This window comes from Henckelia pumila, chromosome 1 (genome assembly GCF_033568475.1).
Source record: "Henckelia pumila isolate YLH828 chromosome 1, ASM3356847v2, whole genome shotgun sequence".
Taxonomy (NCBI): domain Eukaryota; kingdom Viridiplantae; phylum Streptophyta; class Magnoliopsida; order Lamiales; family Gesneriaceae; genus Henckelia; species Henckelia pumila.
The window spans coordinates 81,842,053-81,856,033 of record NC_133120.1 but is presented as its reverse complement, the minus strand read 5'-3'; the positions used below and the strand labels follow the sequence as shown (position 1 = coordinate 81,856,033).

Genomic DNA, 13,981 nt, shown 5'->3' with positions numbered 1-13,981 from the left:
ACATTTATTTCATATAATTAATAATATGCCATATTAGTTTTTTTTAAAGCTCTTTTGAGATTTCGTTAATTTTTTGAAACGAATATCTATAAAAGATATTATTTTTTTTTTATATATAGATTTGGTCGATTGATCTCATGGATAAATATCCACGAAACTGTCACATAAAATTTGTGAATTAAACGTGTTTAGTGAAAAAAAATACATGAATTTGACATGTATTACAATAAATTGATAATAATTAATTAGCGTGATTGCTGGTGCTTAAATTGGTTTATTTCCTAAAACCAATAATATTGTTGTTTTTTATTTCAGAAAGAATCACCCATCCTTACTAGAATGTACGTAACTCATACCCAATTCCCATGAATCACACGAGCTAAATGAGATTAAACTAACTTGGAGAGTTTTATGACAATTAAAACATTTGTTTGTTGATGATAGAAAACATTTATTAATTAAAATTATTTAAGTTTCTAGAAGATGTGTTGACCAATGAAATTAATGTTTGGTCTCGCTTATTAGAAAGAAATACGCAATCATACAAGCTTTTGATTGGTAAATAGTGTTATTTTTGGAAAATAAAAAATATGACGTTATACGTATGAGCAACTAAAAATTGTAAAAAATATTGTATTGTGATATGAATTAGTTTTTGGTATATAAGAATTAATATATAAAAATTAAAGAGAAGTATCTTGTGAAATGATCTCACGAATTTTTATGAGATGATTCAACTTTGCTCATATTTTCATTAAAAAGTAATACTTATTTATGAGTGGCCTAAACTAGAGGTCCGTCTCACAAAATTGACCAGTTAGATCGTCTAACATTAGATTTTGTGTAAAATTAATGATTATATGGTGAGATGTGAAAAGTCATTCGAAAACACAAAAAATCATGTAAGACGGTCTTACAGATAATTTTTGTGAGAAATATCTTCTAATTAGGTCACCCGTAAAAAATATTATTTTTATGTCACAAGTATTACTTTTTACTGTAAATATGGGTAGAATAATCCGTGAGACCGTCTCACGGATATATCTATTTTTAAAAATATTTCAAATAATGAGATGGAAACTTAAAGACAATAAAAGTATTATTATTATTATTATTATTATTATTATTATTATATAGACATACACACATGTTCATGTATATCTTCTATCTAGCGAACGATGGTATCAGTATTGAAATGATGGCAAAGGTGGTGGTTGAGTTCATGTTGGTGTAAGGATATTATCCTAATGTTCAATCCAATTGTCCTAAATTGATTTAGATATGTGGGATTCAAAAAAAATATATGGACCACAAATAACCAAATTAAAATTAGATACTTAGATATAGAGTTTTATCCTTGTGCTAAGAAAGGGATCACGAAAGTGTTGTTTTATTTACTATAGGACATGGTGATACTTTGTTTATATAATATATTTATTTATTATTTTTTATAATTATTGAGATTTTCACGGCCTTATAATAAAAATCATATAAACTTTAATTATTTAGTATGAAAATCAACTGAAATAATACAATCATCATTTTTTTTTATTTTTAGTCATGATAATGGTGAATTTGTGATTTCAATCCTGTAACTTGAATGTTATCATTTTTAGTCATATTACTATGCATTTTTATTTTTAATCATGTCACTTGTATATTGTTTTTATTTTGATCATTTAACTCGCATGTTATTTTTGTTCTGTTTTGATATATACATTTTCATTTATATTCATGTAACTTGCATATTATTTTTATTATTTGTCATTTAACTTGTATTATATTCCTATATATTTTTATATGATTTTTCTTATAGTGTAAATAAAATTGCAAATTTGTTATTTCACAATGATAAAACTTTACCCTTTTATTCACACTTTTAGATAGGTAATAATAGATAATAGATGGATAGATTTCACAATGATATAATTTTAATTTTTTTATTCATATTTTTAGGTAGGTAATATATTTAATTTATACTCCTACATTAATTTTGTAAATATATGTTTTTAGCTCTAACTTTTAATTTAGTTTTTAGTTTTGTTATTTTCAAGATTTATATTCTTATATTTTTTTAATTCTAAATTTTTATATTAATATCGTAAGTTTTAATTTTTTTCTTTTGTTATTTTAAAAATTTATTTATCTATTTGATTAACTGCAACTGAATTAAGTCACAAACTAAAATTTAGCTTATTCTTATATATTTTTATATTGCCTAACATTAAATAAGGTGTAAAATAAATAAAAACAAATTGTGAAAAATGAAAAAGTATTTCTTTTTAGAAAATAATAATTAAAAAATAAATTATGTAATTGTATTAATGAACACATTAGTTGCAATTTAATGAAAGCGTATAATTTATTTAAGGATATTAATATTTAAATATAATAAAATATTTATTTATTTTTATGCTCTAAATAAAATGTTGTTTTTACTTTTATATCTCTATATATTTTTATATTACCTTACTTATAGTGTAAATAAAACAGCAAAGTTGTTATTTCACAATGATAAAACTTTATCCTTTTGTTCACACTTTTAGATAGGTAAGATAATAGACTATTAAATATACATAATTTTCTTTTAATAATTTCAGTGAAAAGAATTTTTTATTTGTCAAACATATATATATATATTCACTGTATATATCATTTTTTATACTTCTAAAGCATTATGTAAAAAAATTCAATACAATTAATCGAAATAATACACAATCTAAGGACAAAATAAAAAATTTAGAGTGAAAATATTAATTATGTTAATTGTTTTAGATTGAAATAATACACACTCTAATAAAATAAATATTTATTATATTTAATAATTTTAATAAATATTGTTCAAATTTTTTTAATAAATAGATATTTTTATTTTCCAACATCTAATTATTTTTATGTTATCGAAATAATATACAATCTAATAAAATAAATATTTATTATCTTTAATAATTTTAATGAATAGATATTTTTTTCAACATCTAATCATTTTTATTTTAATTTTTTAAATTTTTTTTAAGAATTATGTACGATAAAATTTTATTTTATAATTTGTTTTTATTATAAAATTTTTATTCAATTATGATGTATTGTTGTTTTTAAATTTTTTTAAAAGTATGTCATAACCAAATTTTATTTTTATGTTATATTTTTTCAAAAAAAAACCCACTTTGATGCTCAGGTGTTTTAAATTTTGTTTTCTTAAATTTATAGAAAATAATTCAAACCAATTCATTGAAGGTGAAGTTTTATAATTAAATAGATTCGAATTAACACAGTGTATTTTTAATAACAAATAAATTATATGAAAATAATTTATTCTTCGATTGCATTTATATTATAATAGTATATGATTAACTTTATAAATGTAGTATGATATTTAAAAAATCAATTAACACGTATCTCGCACGTTGAACACGTGAAAATGTATTAGATATAACATAAGACAAGTCATAAATTTAAATTTATTCACCTTTAAAATAAAATTAAAATAAGTAATAATTAAAATTTCAAATAATATTCATTTGTTTTATTTTTTTTAAAGATATAGTAAATTTTTAATATTTGATAAAGTCTTATGTTTGAATCTTAAATTTATTTAGATAAATGTGCATGGATTACATTTTGACATTTATTTTTGGAAAAATTGTTTTTTTTTATTCTATAAGTTTTTTTATTTGTAATTTCGATACTCTATGTTATCATATTTCAAAGTCTATTGTATTTGTTTTGTTATTTTTTACGATTTTAGAGTCTTTTTTTCGATGTGATACTTTTGTAGCGTAGATGTTTATAGTATTGCATCAACATTTTTGATGAAAAATAACTAAAATTGTCAAAAATCAAAATATACAAGACAAACTAAAACTGAAATTTCGATATCGCTAAAAACCATCTATATCTGTTAAGTCTTTGTGTTTCAAATTTTGGACATAAACGCCTACAAAAACACGTATAGATAGAGGATGCGCTCAAACTTGAAAACATAGGGATATAAGTGATCAAGATTTGAAAACACAAAGAGTTAATAGATAATTCATTTTTCATAATGGGTTTTTAAGAATCTTGAGATTTAATAGGGATAATTATCTGATATAAAAATATAGACCCAAAATCATAATTTGCAGATATTAGCGGACTAAAATTACAATTTTTTCTTTATTTTTCCATAAGTATATTTGATTTATTAATATTTATGAATGAAATTTATAATATTTAATTTTATTTAAATTCCAAATTATCCATAAATTTTATATTATATTTGTCTTTAATTTTTTACATTAATTTTTCACCAAATGTTCATGCAATTATTTATCGAAAAATTCTTTAATGAAATTTTTTTATTTCTATTCACACTTTTAAAGATAAAATTATTAAATATACATGATTTTTTAAAAATAATTTCAGTTAAAATATATTTTATTTTTCGAACATATATTCACTTTATACATCAATTTTTATATTTTTAAAACACTGTGTAAAAAATCTGATATCAATACAATTAATCGAATGAATATACAATCTAAGGGCAGAATAAAAAATCCACAGTGAAAAACTTAGTCATTATATTTACACATTTGTAGTCATAATAAAATAAATATATATTCTTTTCAAAAAAAATAAATATATATTATCTACCATTAAAAAATATATTATCTTTAATAATTTTAAAGAATACATGCATATTTTTATTTTTCAACATCTGAATCATTTTTATGTTAATATTTTTTAGATTTTTCTAAGAATTATGTTTCGATAAAATTTTATTTCTCTAATTTATTTTTATTAACATATATCTATTGAATTATGACGTATCATTATTTTCAAATATTTTTATAAGTATGTCGTAATCAAATTTTATTTTGTTATTATAATTTTTTTTAAAATAATGTGTTTTAAATTTTGTATTCTTAAATTGATAGAAAATAATTCAAACCAATTCATTGAAGGTGAATTTTTATAATTAAATAAGAGTGTTGGGATCGGTTCAGAGGGTAGAGGGGGGTGAATACACTCTGAAACTTTTCTTCTTCCTTTTCAAAATGATCAAGTGTGGTTTAGTTCACTTAATCTGTTTTCTCAACTTCTAAAACGGTTTGAACAACTTAAATAGTGCGGAAATAGTTCAGAGGTTTTAGTGATGCAAAGTTTATAACACAATGTATGAGCAATATGTAAGATAAATAGCAGTAAAGACTGAGGCACGATTTATGGAAGTTCGAAGGCTTAATCCTTCTACGTCTCCCCTTCTTCCACTTAGGAAGGAATTCACTAGAAGACTTTGGTTATTACAACGTCTTGCAATACACCCACTTCAGACTTAGGACTTATCCAATGCCTAATCCGAAACTCCTAGATTTACACAGATAAGATTCTCAGTTTTTATCAGACTGGTGGAAGCTTTCAGAGTAGCTTCAAGTCTCTTCAATAATGAGTACAGTCCGGTTGAGCTTCTCAAACTGCAGAGCGGTCGAGAGGCTTGGAAACCCTAGGATGATCCTTGAAGATCAGATATGTAAACTGTAGGCGAGGGTTTATTTGAGTAGCAAGTGAATGATCTTGTAAGTGTGCTCAAGTATTGCTTCAGTATATCAGATGAGGACTTCTGATAGTATTCAAGTGATTGAGTTGATTGAGATTTTTCGAGTTGCTTATCTTCTCTTCTACTTCTTGAGCAATCTTCCCTTTATATAGGTCAATCATCAACGTCTTTATTTTGAATGTTCTGATGCTGCATTGAATGCACATTTAATGCTTCATAAATGCGTTGATGATTCTGTATGAAGATCGTACACTTCTTTAGATGCAGACAACTTCCAGAGTCCAAAACTGGTATAAACGGTCGAATGCTTTATCTGTAGCCATTCTGCGTTTTTGCCATTTTAGTGCAACCTGTTGTCTCGATGCAAGAGTCAACAGATCTTCTGATACGCCTGTTCTGCTTTTAATAAAAGATCTTGCAAAGAACGTCTTGTCTCAAGTATTTGTCTTGAGATATCTTGATAAACAATTGACTTTCTTCCGGTAGAGAGATTTATCCTCTGCTGGTTTGAATACCCAGTCGATAGGCTTGTGACTGCAACCGGTCGAGAGACAAAGGCGGTTGACAAGCTTCCGGTAGATAACTTGAAGAGTTTAGACGGTTGCGGTAGGAGTTGTAGTAGATTCCTGAAATACAAAGGATTGGCAGCACATTCCTATACAATGAGTTGTTGTTTGTTATCACCAAAATGTCGGATTCAACAAAGAGGTTAATAGACACAATGTATTTGTAATAACAAAGAAACTATATGAAATAATTTATTTTTTTATTTCACTTATATTGCTATAGTATATGATTAACTTTACAAATGTAATATGATATTTTAAAAACAAATTAAAATGTTGTGTTTAAAGAGTTCAAAAAATTTTATATTATTTTTTATTTTCTTTCTAATTTAGCATGTTTTTATTAACAGATTATCACATTACGAAACTTATTCTTCATAAAATTTATGGTGATGTTATATATCTATATATTATATTAAACACAAATTTTGTAGAAGTGTAAATATTGCTTAAATATTTTAAATGATCAGTTATTTTATTGTCATAGTACAAAAAGTATGTGAATTCTTTTATTGCTATAGTTGTTACAATCCTTATATAATTCATTATCTATTTCAATATGATTAATTCATCATTTTTATTAGTATCTTATTATTATAATCATAACAGTTTTTTCGTCTTAATTTATCTCATAATTCTATATTTTTCAAGATAAAAAATTATTATTACCCATAAATATTAATATTAAAAAAAAAAATAAAAATGATTAACTTAGAACATAATCCACGCGAGCATACACAATTAAAAAATCCCAAAAAAAAAATCACTAAAAAAAATCCAGATATTAAGAGTCAATTAAAAACCCAATAAAAATAAGACGCAGTAAAACAAACTCACTCAATATTTAGATCCAATTAAAAAACCCCAAAAAAATTACATCCACTAAAAAAACTTAGATATTAAGAGTCAGTTAAAACCAAATAAAAATAAGACACAATAAAAACAAATTCAATTATTAACAATAAATACAAACTCAATTATTAGCCCATTAATCCATGGAGAGAGAGAGAAATTATTGTGCTTCCTCAAATGTCCTTATAATTTTCATGGAATTCTAAAAAAAAAAACTTAGATATTAAGAGTCAATTAAAACCAAATAAAAATAAGACACAATAAAAACAAATTCAATTATTAACAATAAATACAAACTCAATTATTAACCCATTAATCCATGGAGAGAGAGAGAGAGAAATTATTGTGCTTCCTCAAATGTTCTTATAATTTTCATGGAATTCTCAAAAATACCCTTGCATTTAACACTTTAATGAACAAAATTTGGGCAATTATGACAATACACAATAAAAAAACTTTGTCCTTCATTCACCCTTTTATAGTAGAAATAAATACAAACTCAATTATTAACCCATTAATCCATGGAAAGAGATAGAGGAATTATTGTACTTCCTCAAATGTCCTTATAATTTTTATGACAATACACAATAAAAAAACTATCCTTCATTCATCTTCATTCATCATTTTATAGTAGAAATAGATATCTTTCCAGCACACAAGGCGTGAAACGATTTACTATTATGTATGTAATGTTTTGAGTTTTGAGTGCAGGAATCGATCTCTTGAATGAAATTAAATGAATTAGCATATGGATCCAATACGATTCATCTCTCCAGAGCCTAGTTATTGAGTTTAATGAATTACCACAACCTTAAACTAAATTACCGGTAAGAGTGAATGTTTCTTTCTTGCAAAAACATGTGACTGAAACCAAGACAGGAACATGAAGCATTGCCTCAATGCGCCCAACCACGTAATCGAGTTGGAAAAGATCGATTCTTTGAACTAGTTTTGGTCCTGTTGGAGTAATAGAACAAGTAAAAAAACACCCAATATCATCACCAGCGGAAGATCTGGTATCTTGCTGATTACAAATTCTTCAGTCCAAGATTTCTGCATATCACTATCCTTCATCATCCAGATATCAGAAGTATTGAACAAGAAATCCCCCAAAGGCCAAAACCACCAAGCTCCCCAAACAGACCTGCATCCTGGCAACAGAAATTTGTCTTGAACAATTATGTATCAAGATCCAAGCAAGATATCAAATGTGAATTCTGTCGATGGAGAATCCTCATGTAACTACATTAACCAGGAAACTAAACAACCCCTTGATCAAGTCCTTGGAAATGAAACATACTCGCGGGTGATTGGATTGCACACGTAAAGGTCGTCGAGTTGAACATGCCCCCTGCGACGCAAGCAACACATTGTGGATGATCTAATAAGAATAAATTATACAAGCTACTGGCAGAAACTAGAATGCCAAAAATTTTCAATAGTTCATCCAAAAGCAACACTATCTTCAGACATCATTATTTGTAATTAATACAAATTTTAAAAACAGTAGACTTTCTCCCTTTCAAAACAAGTGAGTGAGACCAAAGAAGGAACATGAAGTTAAGCTCATGGCGATCAACGAAAACCATCAACGGAACCTGATATCGTTTGACTACTGAATTCCTTGAGATAAAATTCGGTGACTGGAATGTAGTTAAGCTCGTGGCGATCGACCTCTAATTCGTTTCCGAATCCGAAGATCTTGAGGGAGCGTGACTCCCCAACTTGTTGGTGGACGAGGAGGCATGGGGATGATCTAGAAAGATGGAGCTTGGAGAACTCGGGAGACTCGAATAACTCAAGCCATGCCTTGCAAACGCATTTGAAACGGGTGATTTCAAGAATTGGGAGCCTCGAAACAATATCAGTGACGGTCTCTAATGGCAGATTTGCAAAATGTTTCAAGATTTTTATGTATTTAAGTTATCATTAAAATGGCGATTGCTTCAAGGCAATAACCCTTTAATGTTCAGATTTTTTTTCTTCTGAAACTTGAAAGATTCTTGTATTACGGCGAGGTCGGAAGTTTCTTTTGACTAGCGTACCAACCGATTAAATATGTCAATAAACAACTAGAAAAATTGAACATATAAATATAAATGATCAAGAAAATGAACTTTTTATATTCAAGAAAAAGAGAAAAACCCACCAATCGAGTCAAAGAATTAAAAATAACATGTTTGATATCAGAAAGAGTGAACGTTCTCCCCTGCAAAACATGTGAGTGAAACAAAGGAAGGAACATGAAGCATTGCCTCAATGCACCCAATGAACTCCAGTTCAAAAAGACCGATTCTTGAAGTAGTTTTGGTCTTGTTGGAGTAATAGAACAAGTGAAAATCACCCCATATCATCAATATATCCCCGTTTTTGAACACTTTGATAGGGAAAACAAGCTCATAGCATTCGCCAGCAAGATATGGTAGCTTGCTGATCACAAACTCTTTAGTCCAAGATTTCGCGACACCGTAATCCTTCATAATCCAGATAACAATATCATTCTCAGATGAATTATCGCATACGGACAAGCAATCTCCCAGAACCACCAAGCTCCCCAAACAGGACCAGTATCCTGGCAGCGGAGGAGCAGGAAAAGTATTGAACAGTTCTGTTTCAAGATCCAAGCAAGATATCACATGGGAATTCCGTAAATCTCCCACCAGCCAATGAAGATTTCCGTTTACAAACGCCCCTATTGAATAGCTGTTGTAACAAAAGGGCGGGCTAGGTGCGATGCTTCTCCATGTCCCAGTTGTTCCAAGAGTGTAAACATGACAATCAGACCTGGGAATCCCCACACACGCCCTTGTTTGATCGAGTTCGGACTCGTGAAATATCCGAACCGCCTTGTATTGGCCGCTGACCGTGCTTACTCCGAAGCCATATGTAACTTTACTGGGATACTGAATGACCCCTTCAGGCGTTGGAAATGAAACATACTCACGCGTGATTGGATTGCATATGCAAAGATCGTCAGGTTGACTGTTATGGTCCTTGAGACGCAAGCAGAGCATACCATTAACTGAACCTGCAATCATCATGACTCGTTTGAGGGGAGTAACGAATTCCGGCAGATCAAATTTCATTACTGGCTTGTATTTAAGCTCGTGCTGTTCGAGCTCCAGTTCGTCTTCAAATCCAAAGATGTTTAATACTTCTGAACTCCGCAGACTTAGATACACGACGAGGCCTGGAGATGATTTAGGAAGATGGAGCTTCGAAAACTCAGGAGACTTGAGTAACTCAAGCCATGGCTTGCACACGCATTTGCAACGCGCGATTTGAAGTACAGGAAGTCTAGAAAGAATATCGGTGATGATATCTAATGGTAGATTTGGGGAGATTGCTTCGTCGTTCATTTCTTGAATGTGTTGTATTTTGTGGGATTTGCCTTATTTTATTGCTATGCTTATATATAGAGATATCATATCCCTTACGATCCTGGCTGTGACACTTGTCTTGGGTATGGACCACTATGGTATGACCCTTCTTCATTGTGGACGCGTTATTACAGATGAGGCAAAGAAACTTGAGCCAAAAGTTTGAATTGAACTGAAAAAAAATCTCCACTAGATGTAAACTTTGAATTACAATTTATGTTTTCTTGGAACAATATGTGAGATTATTACATGTAACAGAGTATTTCAAACTAAAGCACATACAAATAGAATACACTTTATAAGGTAGATGATGCAAGATCCTCATGCTTTCCGGATGATGATGCTGGTAAAGATGCAGCAAATGTTGATGTACCACTTGTTAAGGGTGAGGGCGAAAATAAAGAGAGGAAAAAAAAGTTGTTTTTTTTCGCTGATTTCTTGTGTGAGTTAGAGAAATATTTTCTCGGTAATACTCGAAGTTTGGGTGTGGAGAGATATAATGTTTTATATACATTTGTAATATTTTTTCGGTAATAAAGATTTGCAGTAGCTCCGTGGACGTAGCCTATATTGGGTGAACCACGTAAATCTTTGGTGTTCTTGTTGATTATTTTATTTTGCAATTTCTATTATCGTCATGTTCACTTCGGTATAATCCATAACACTACTAATGCTGCCACTACCAGTTATACTATGACCAACAATGGACCCTTCTGTTGCTGCCTTAGGAGCTGGTGGCCGATCAATTTCCACGATTCCCTCCAACATTAGAACCACTTTGCCCATCATCGGCCTTTGAGATGGTTTCTCCTAGAGCTATACATTTCTGTATGGGACTACGTGTAAAGAGGAGTATTTTTCCTAATAGACAAATTGTTCTTGTTGCTTCATGGATGAATGAAAATTGTGGCTTCACTGTAGGTCATGAGCATTAAAGCAATTGGTATTGCTATAAAACTCACGTTGGAGGGCTCAAGCCAGGTAGCCCGCATAGGATCCTGGGTATTTGTGAATTGTGAAGATTGCTTCATCATTTGGTGATTTCTTGAATTGCAGCTGATGTTAGGATATATAAACGATAAAGTATCATTCAATACCTAAATCCAAATAAATATACATGTTCAGTCCTCCGTCAGAAAAATGTTTGTTTAAACTCCCTATGCCCACATTTTTTTTTCGGATGAAAATCAGTACAAAACATTGAAAATGAGGTGCGAATACATGATATCCCTGCACAAAACATTAAAAATCTGGTATAAATGTATGATTTTTGAGTACTCAAATATATAGATAAATATTGACATTAATAACAAATTGTATGTTTTGATGAAAATGAGTACAAAATATCAGAAATAGAGCACTAATATATGTTTTTTGATTACGAAATGTGTTAGATCTGGTACAAATATATGATTTTTGAATACTAAAAATATTAATATTAATGACATTTTTCTTATTAATAAAAATGTTCATGTTAATTTTATACTCAAAATCTAAGTTTTTGTAACAGATTTTCAATGTTTTGTACTGGAATATCATATATTCGTACCTTATTTTCAATGTTTTGTACTCATTTTCATCCGAGAAAAAAATGTGGGTCCAGGGAGTTCAAACAAATATTTTTCTGACAGGGTACTGAACATGCATATGTGTTTGGATTTAGGTACTGAATGCGAATTTATCCATATATAAACTAGTAAAAAACACGTGCTTACGTGTAATTTTTTTTATAATTTGTGAGTCATTTTACTTAAACTTATAATTATTTTAATCCCAAAAAAAAAACTTATAATTATTTTTTTTATAATTTATTTCCTTGAATTAAAATCCACTTCCTTAATATATATCGTAATATTTTAGTTTGAAAAATGGGTCAATATTTCCTACAAAATATAGACGTTACCTAAATTATGAAATTTAGTCCTAATATGATGTATGATGATGTTCTCTATCCATATATTTTTTTAAACACATATTTTATAGCTGTAAATCTTGATTAAAATTTTCAAGTAATTCTTTTATGGAATGCAAAAATCATGTGCATATTTAAGCTACTAAAATTTTAGAATTTAATTTTAAAATTTATTATTAATTGTGTATCTCAGATTTCCTCATAATTTTGTCTGAATAATTTGTCATTAAAAAACTAATTAAACACGTCAATTTCAAGACTAATTACCATTTCATTATCACTTATACATCTTCATAAATTGCATACAATGAATAAATTTTCTTGAAAGCAAATTAAATTAAATCGTCATATCAAGTAAGATAGTACTCGATGGACAAATAAATAAAATACCATTTTTTTTTAAGTTTAGAAGCCTAATTATAGTACTAATTTATGATTTTTATCCACCTTCTTCAAAAAATTATTAGAAGTCAATTCTTTCAAGTAAAAAACGTCCATGACAACCACAAAATAAAGATGAATTTGATGTCGAGGTAAAAATAATTATTGGAGAAGGAAATATTATAAACTATATATAGGGGTAAAATATATATTTAATTAATGTTGTAGTTATGAGAGTTCAATAGAGACCATTAATCATTCAATTAATTTTATTTAAATAAAAAGTAGAAATAGTTATCCTAAATTTGGTTTTATTTCATAATTATTTTTACTATTAAAATATCATTTTTTTCTCCGTTTTATGGTTATGGTTATTATTATAATTTAAACATAAAATTGTTTATTAATTTTAGCATTTAATAATTTAAAAATATCATTGTATATATAATTCATATTTTAATTAATTACTAATATAATTGATCTAGTATTTCATTCAAACTAATATCTCAATTTTACATTTATATCCTAAACTATTTTTCAATCCGGTACAAAATACTATAGAATAAAAATGGAAAAGTTGTTATTTCACAATTTGAACCCTTCCATTAAAAATTTGAAAATTTTTCTTTTTTAGGAAAATTACATTTTACATTATTCATGGATTTGAAAATATTTATATTAGACAATAAAAAGTGAGTAATATTAGGTCGATATAATTATTATGTTTGTATAATTATTATTATTTAATATTTTGTTCTTTTTCGTACCAATCTATACAAAAATATCAAGGTTTCAAAAATATATTTTTTTAATTCTAACCTTTTTAAAATTACTATTGGAAGTTTTAACTTTTTGTTTTTCTCTTTTGAAATTATTAAAATATTTCTGTTAATTGATTTTGGTTGAAAAAATGCATGCTACATTGTTCATATATAGATGTGAAAAATATTTATTTGTAGCCAATTAAAAAATGAGTAATATTAGGCTGGTATAATTATTAAGTTTGTATAACCTCTTCAAATATATACGTAAGTATAAAAGGTTCATAAATATATATATATATATATATATAACTTTGTTTTTCTTTTTTCAAAATTGATTTATTTACAAATATATTTTATTTTATTTATTTAGTTAATTAATGAAAATAAATCCCACCATGAAATGATGGAAATTTATTTTAGTCTTATTATATTGTAACATTTTTTTGATTTATTTATTTTAATCAACTCACTAATACTCATTAATAAATGCATTTAATGTGTAATAATAGTAAGTCATGTATTTTGAATTTTATGAGGCCTCGATTCTAAACAACTAATCTCGAAATTAAAGAACAAAAGGGCATTCA

At 27.6% G+C, this 13,981-nt stretch overlaps 1 protein-coding gene across 1 annotated transcript; it reads right to left on the bottom strand.

Moving 5' to 3' along the window:
* Positions 1–7,778: 7,778 nt before the first annotated feature.
* On the bottom strand, positions 7,779–10,324 carry LOC140875211 (F-box protein At3g07870-like). Its single transcript, XM_073278815.1, has 2 exons — positions 9,107–10,324; positions 7,779–8,308 (listed from the first exon to the last, which is right to left on the bottom strand). The coding sequence occupies exon 1, from the start codon at positions 10,314–10,316 to the stop codon at positions 9,144–9,146; it is 1,173 nt and encodes a 390-aa protein (XP_073134916.1). The 5' UTR covers positions 10,317–10,324; the 3' UTR covers positions 7,779–8,308; positions 9,107–9,143.
* Positions 10,325–13,981: the final 3,657 nt, after the last annotated feature.

Bases quoted from the DNA above. Each gene is read 5' to 3' on its own strand.
- LOC140875211 (XM_073278815.1), bottom strand. From the start codon at position 10,316: ATGAACGACGAAGCAATCTCCCCAAATCTACCATTAGATATCATCACC.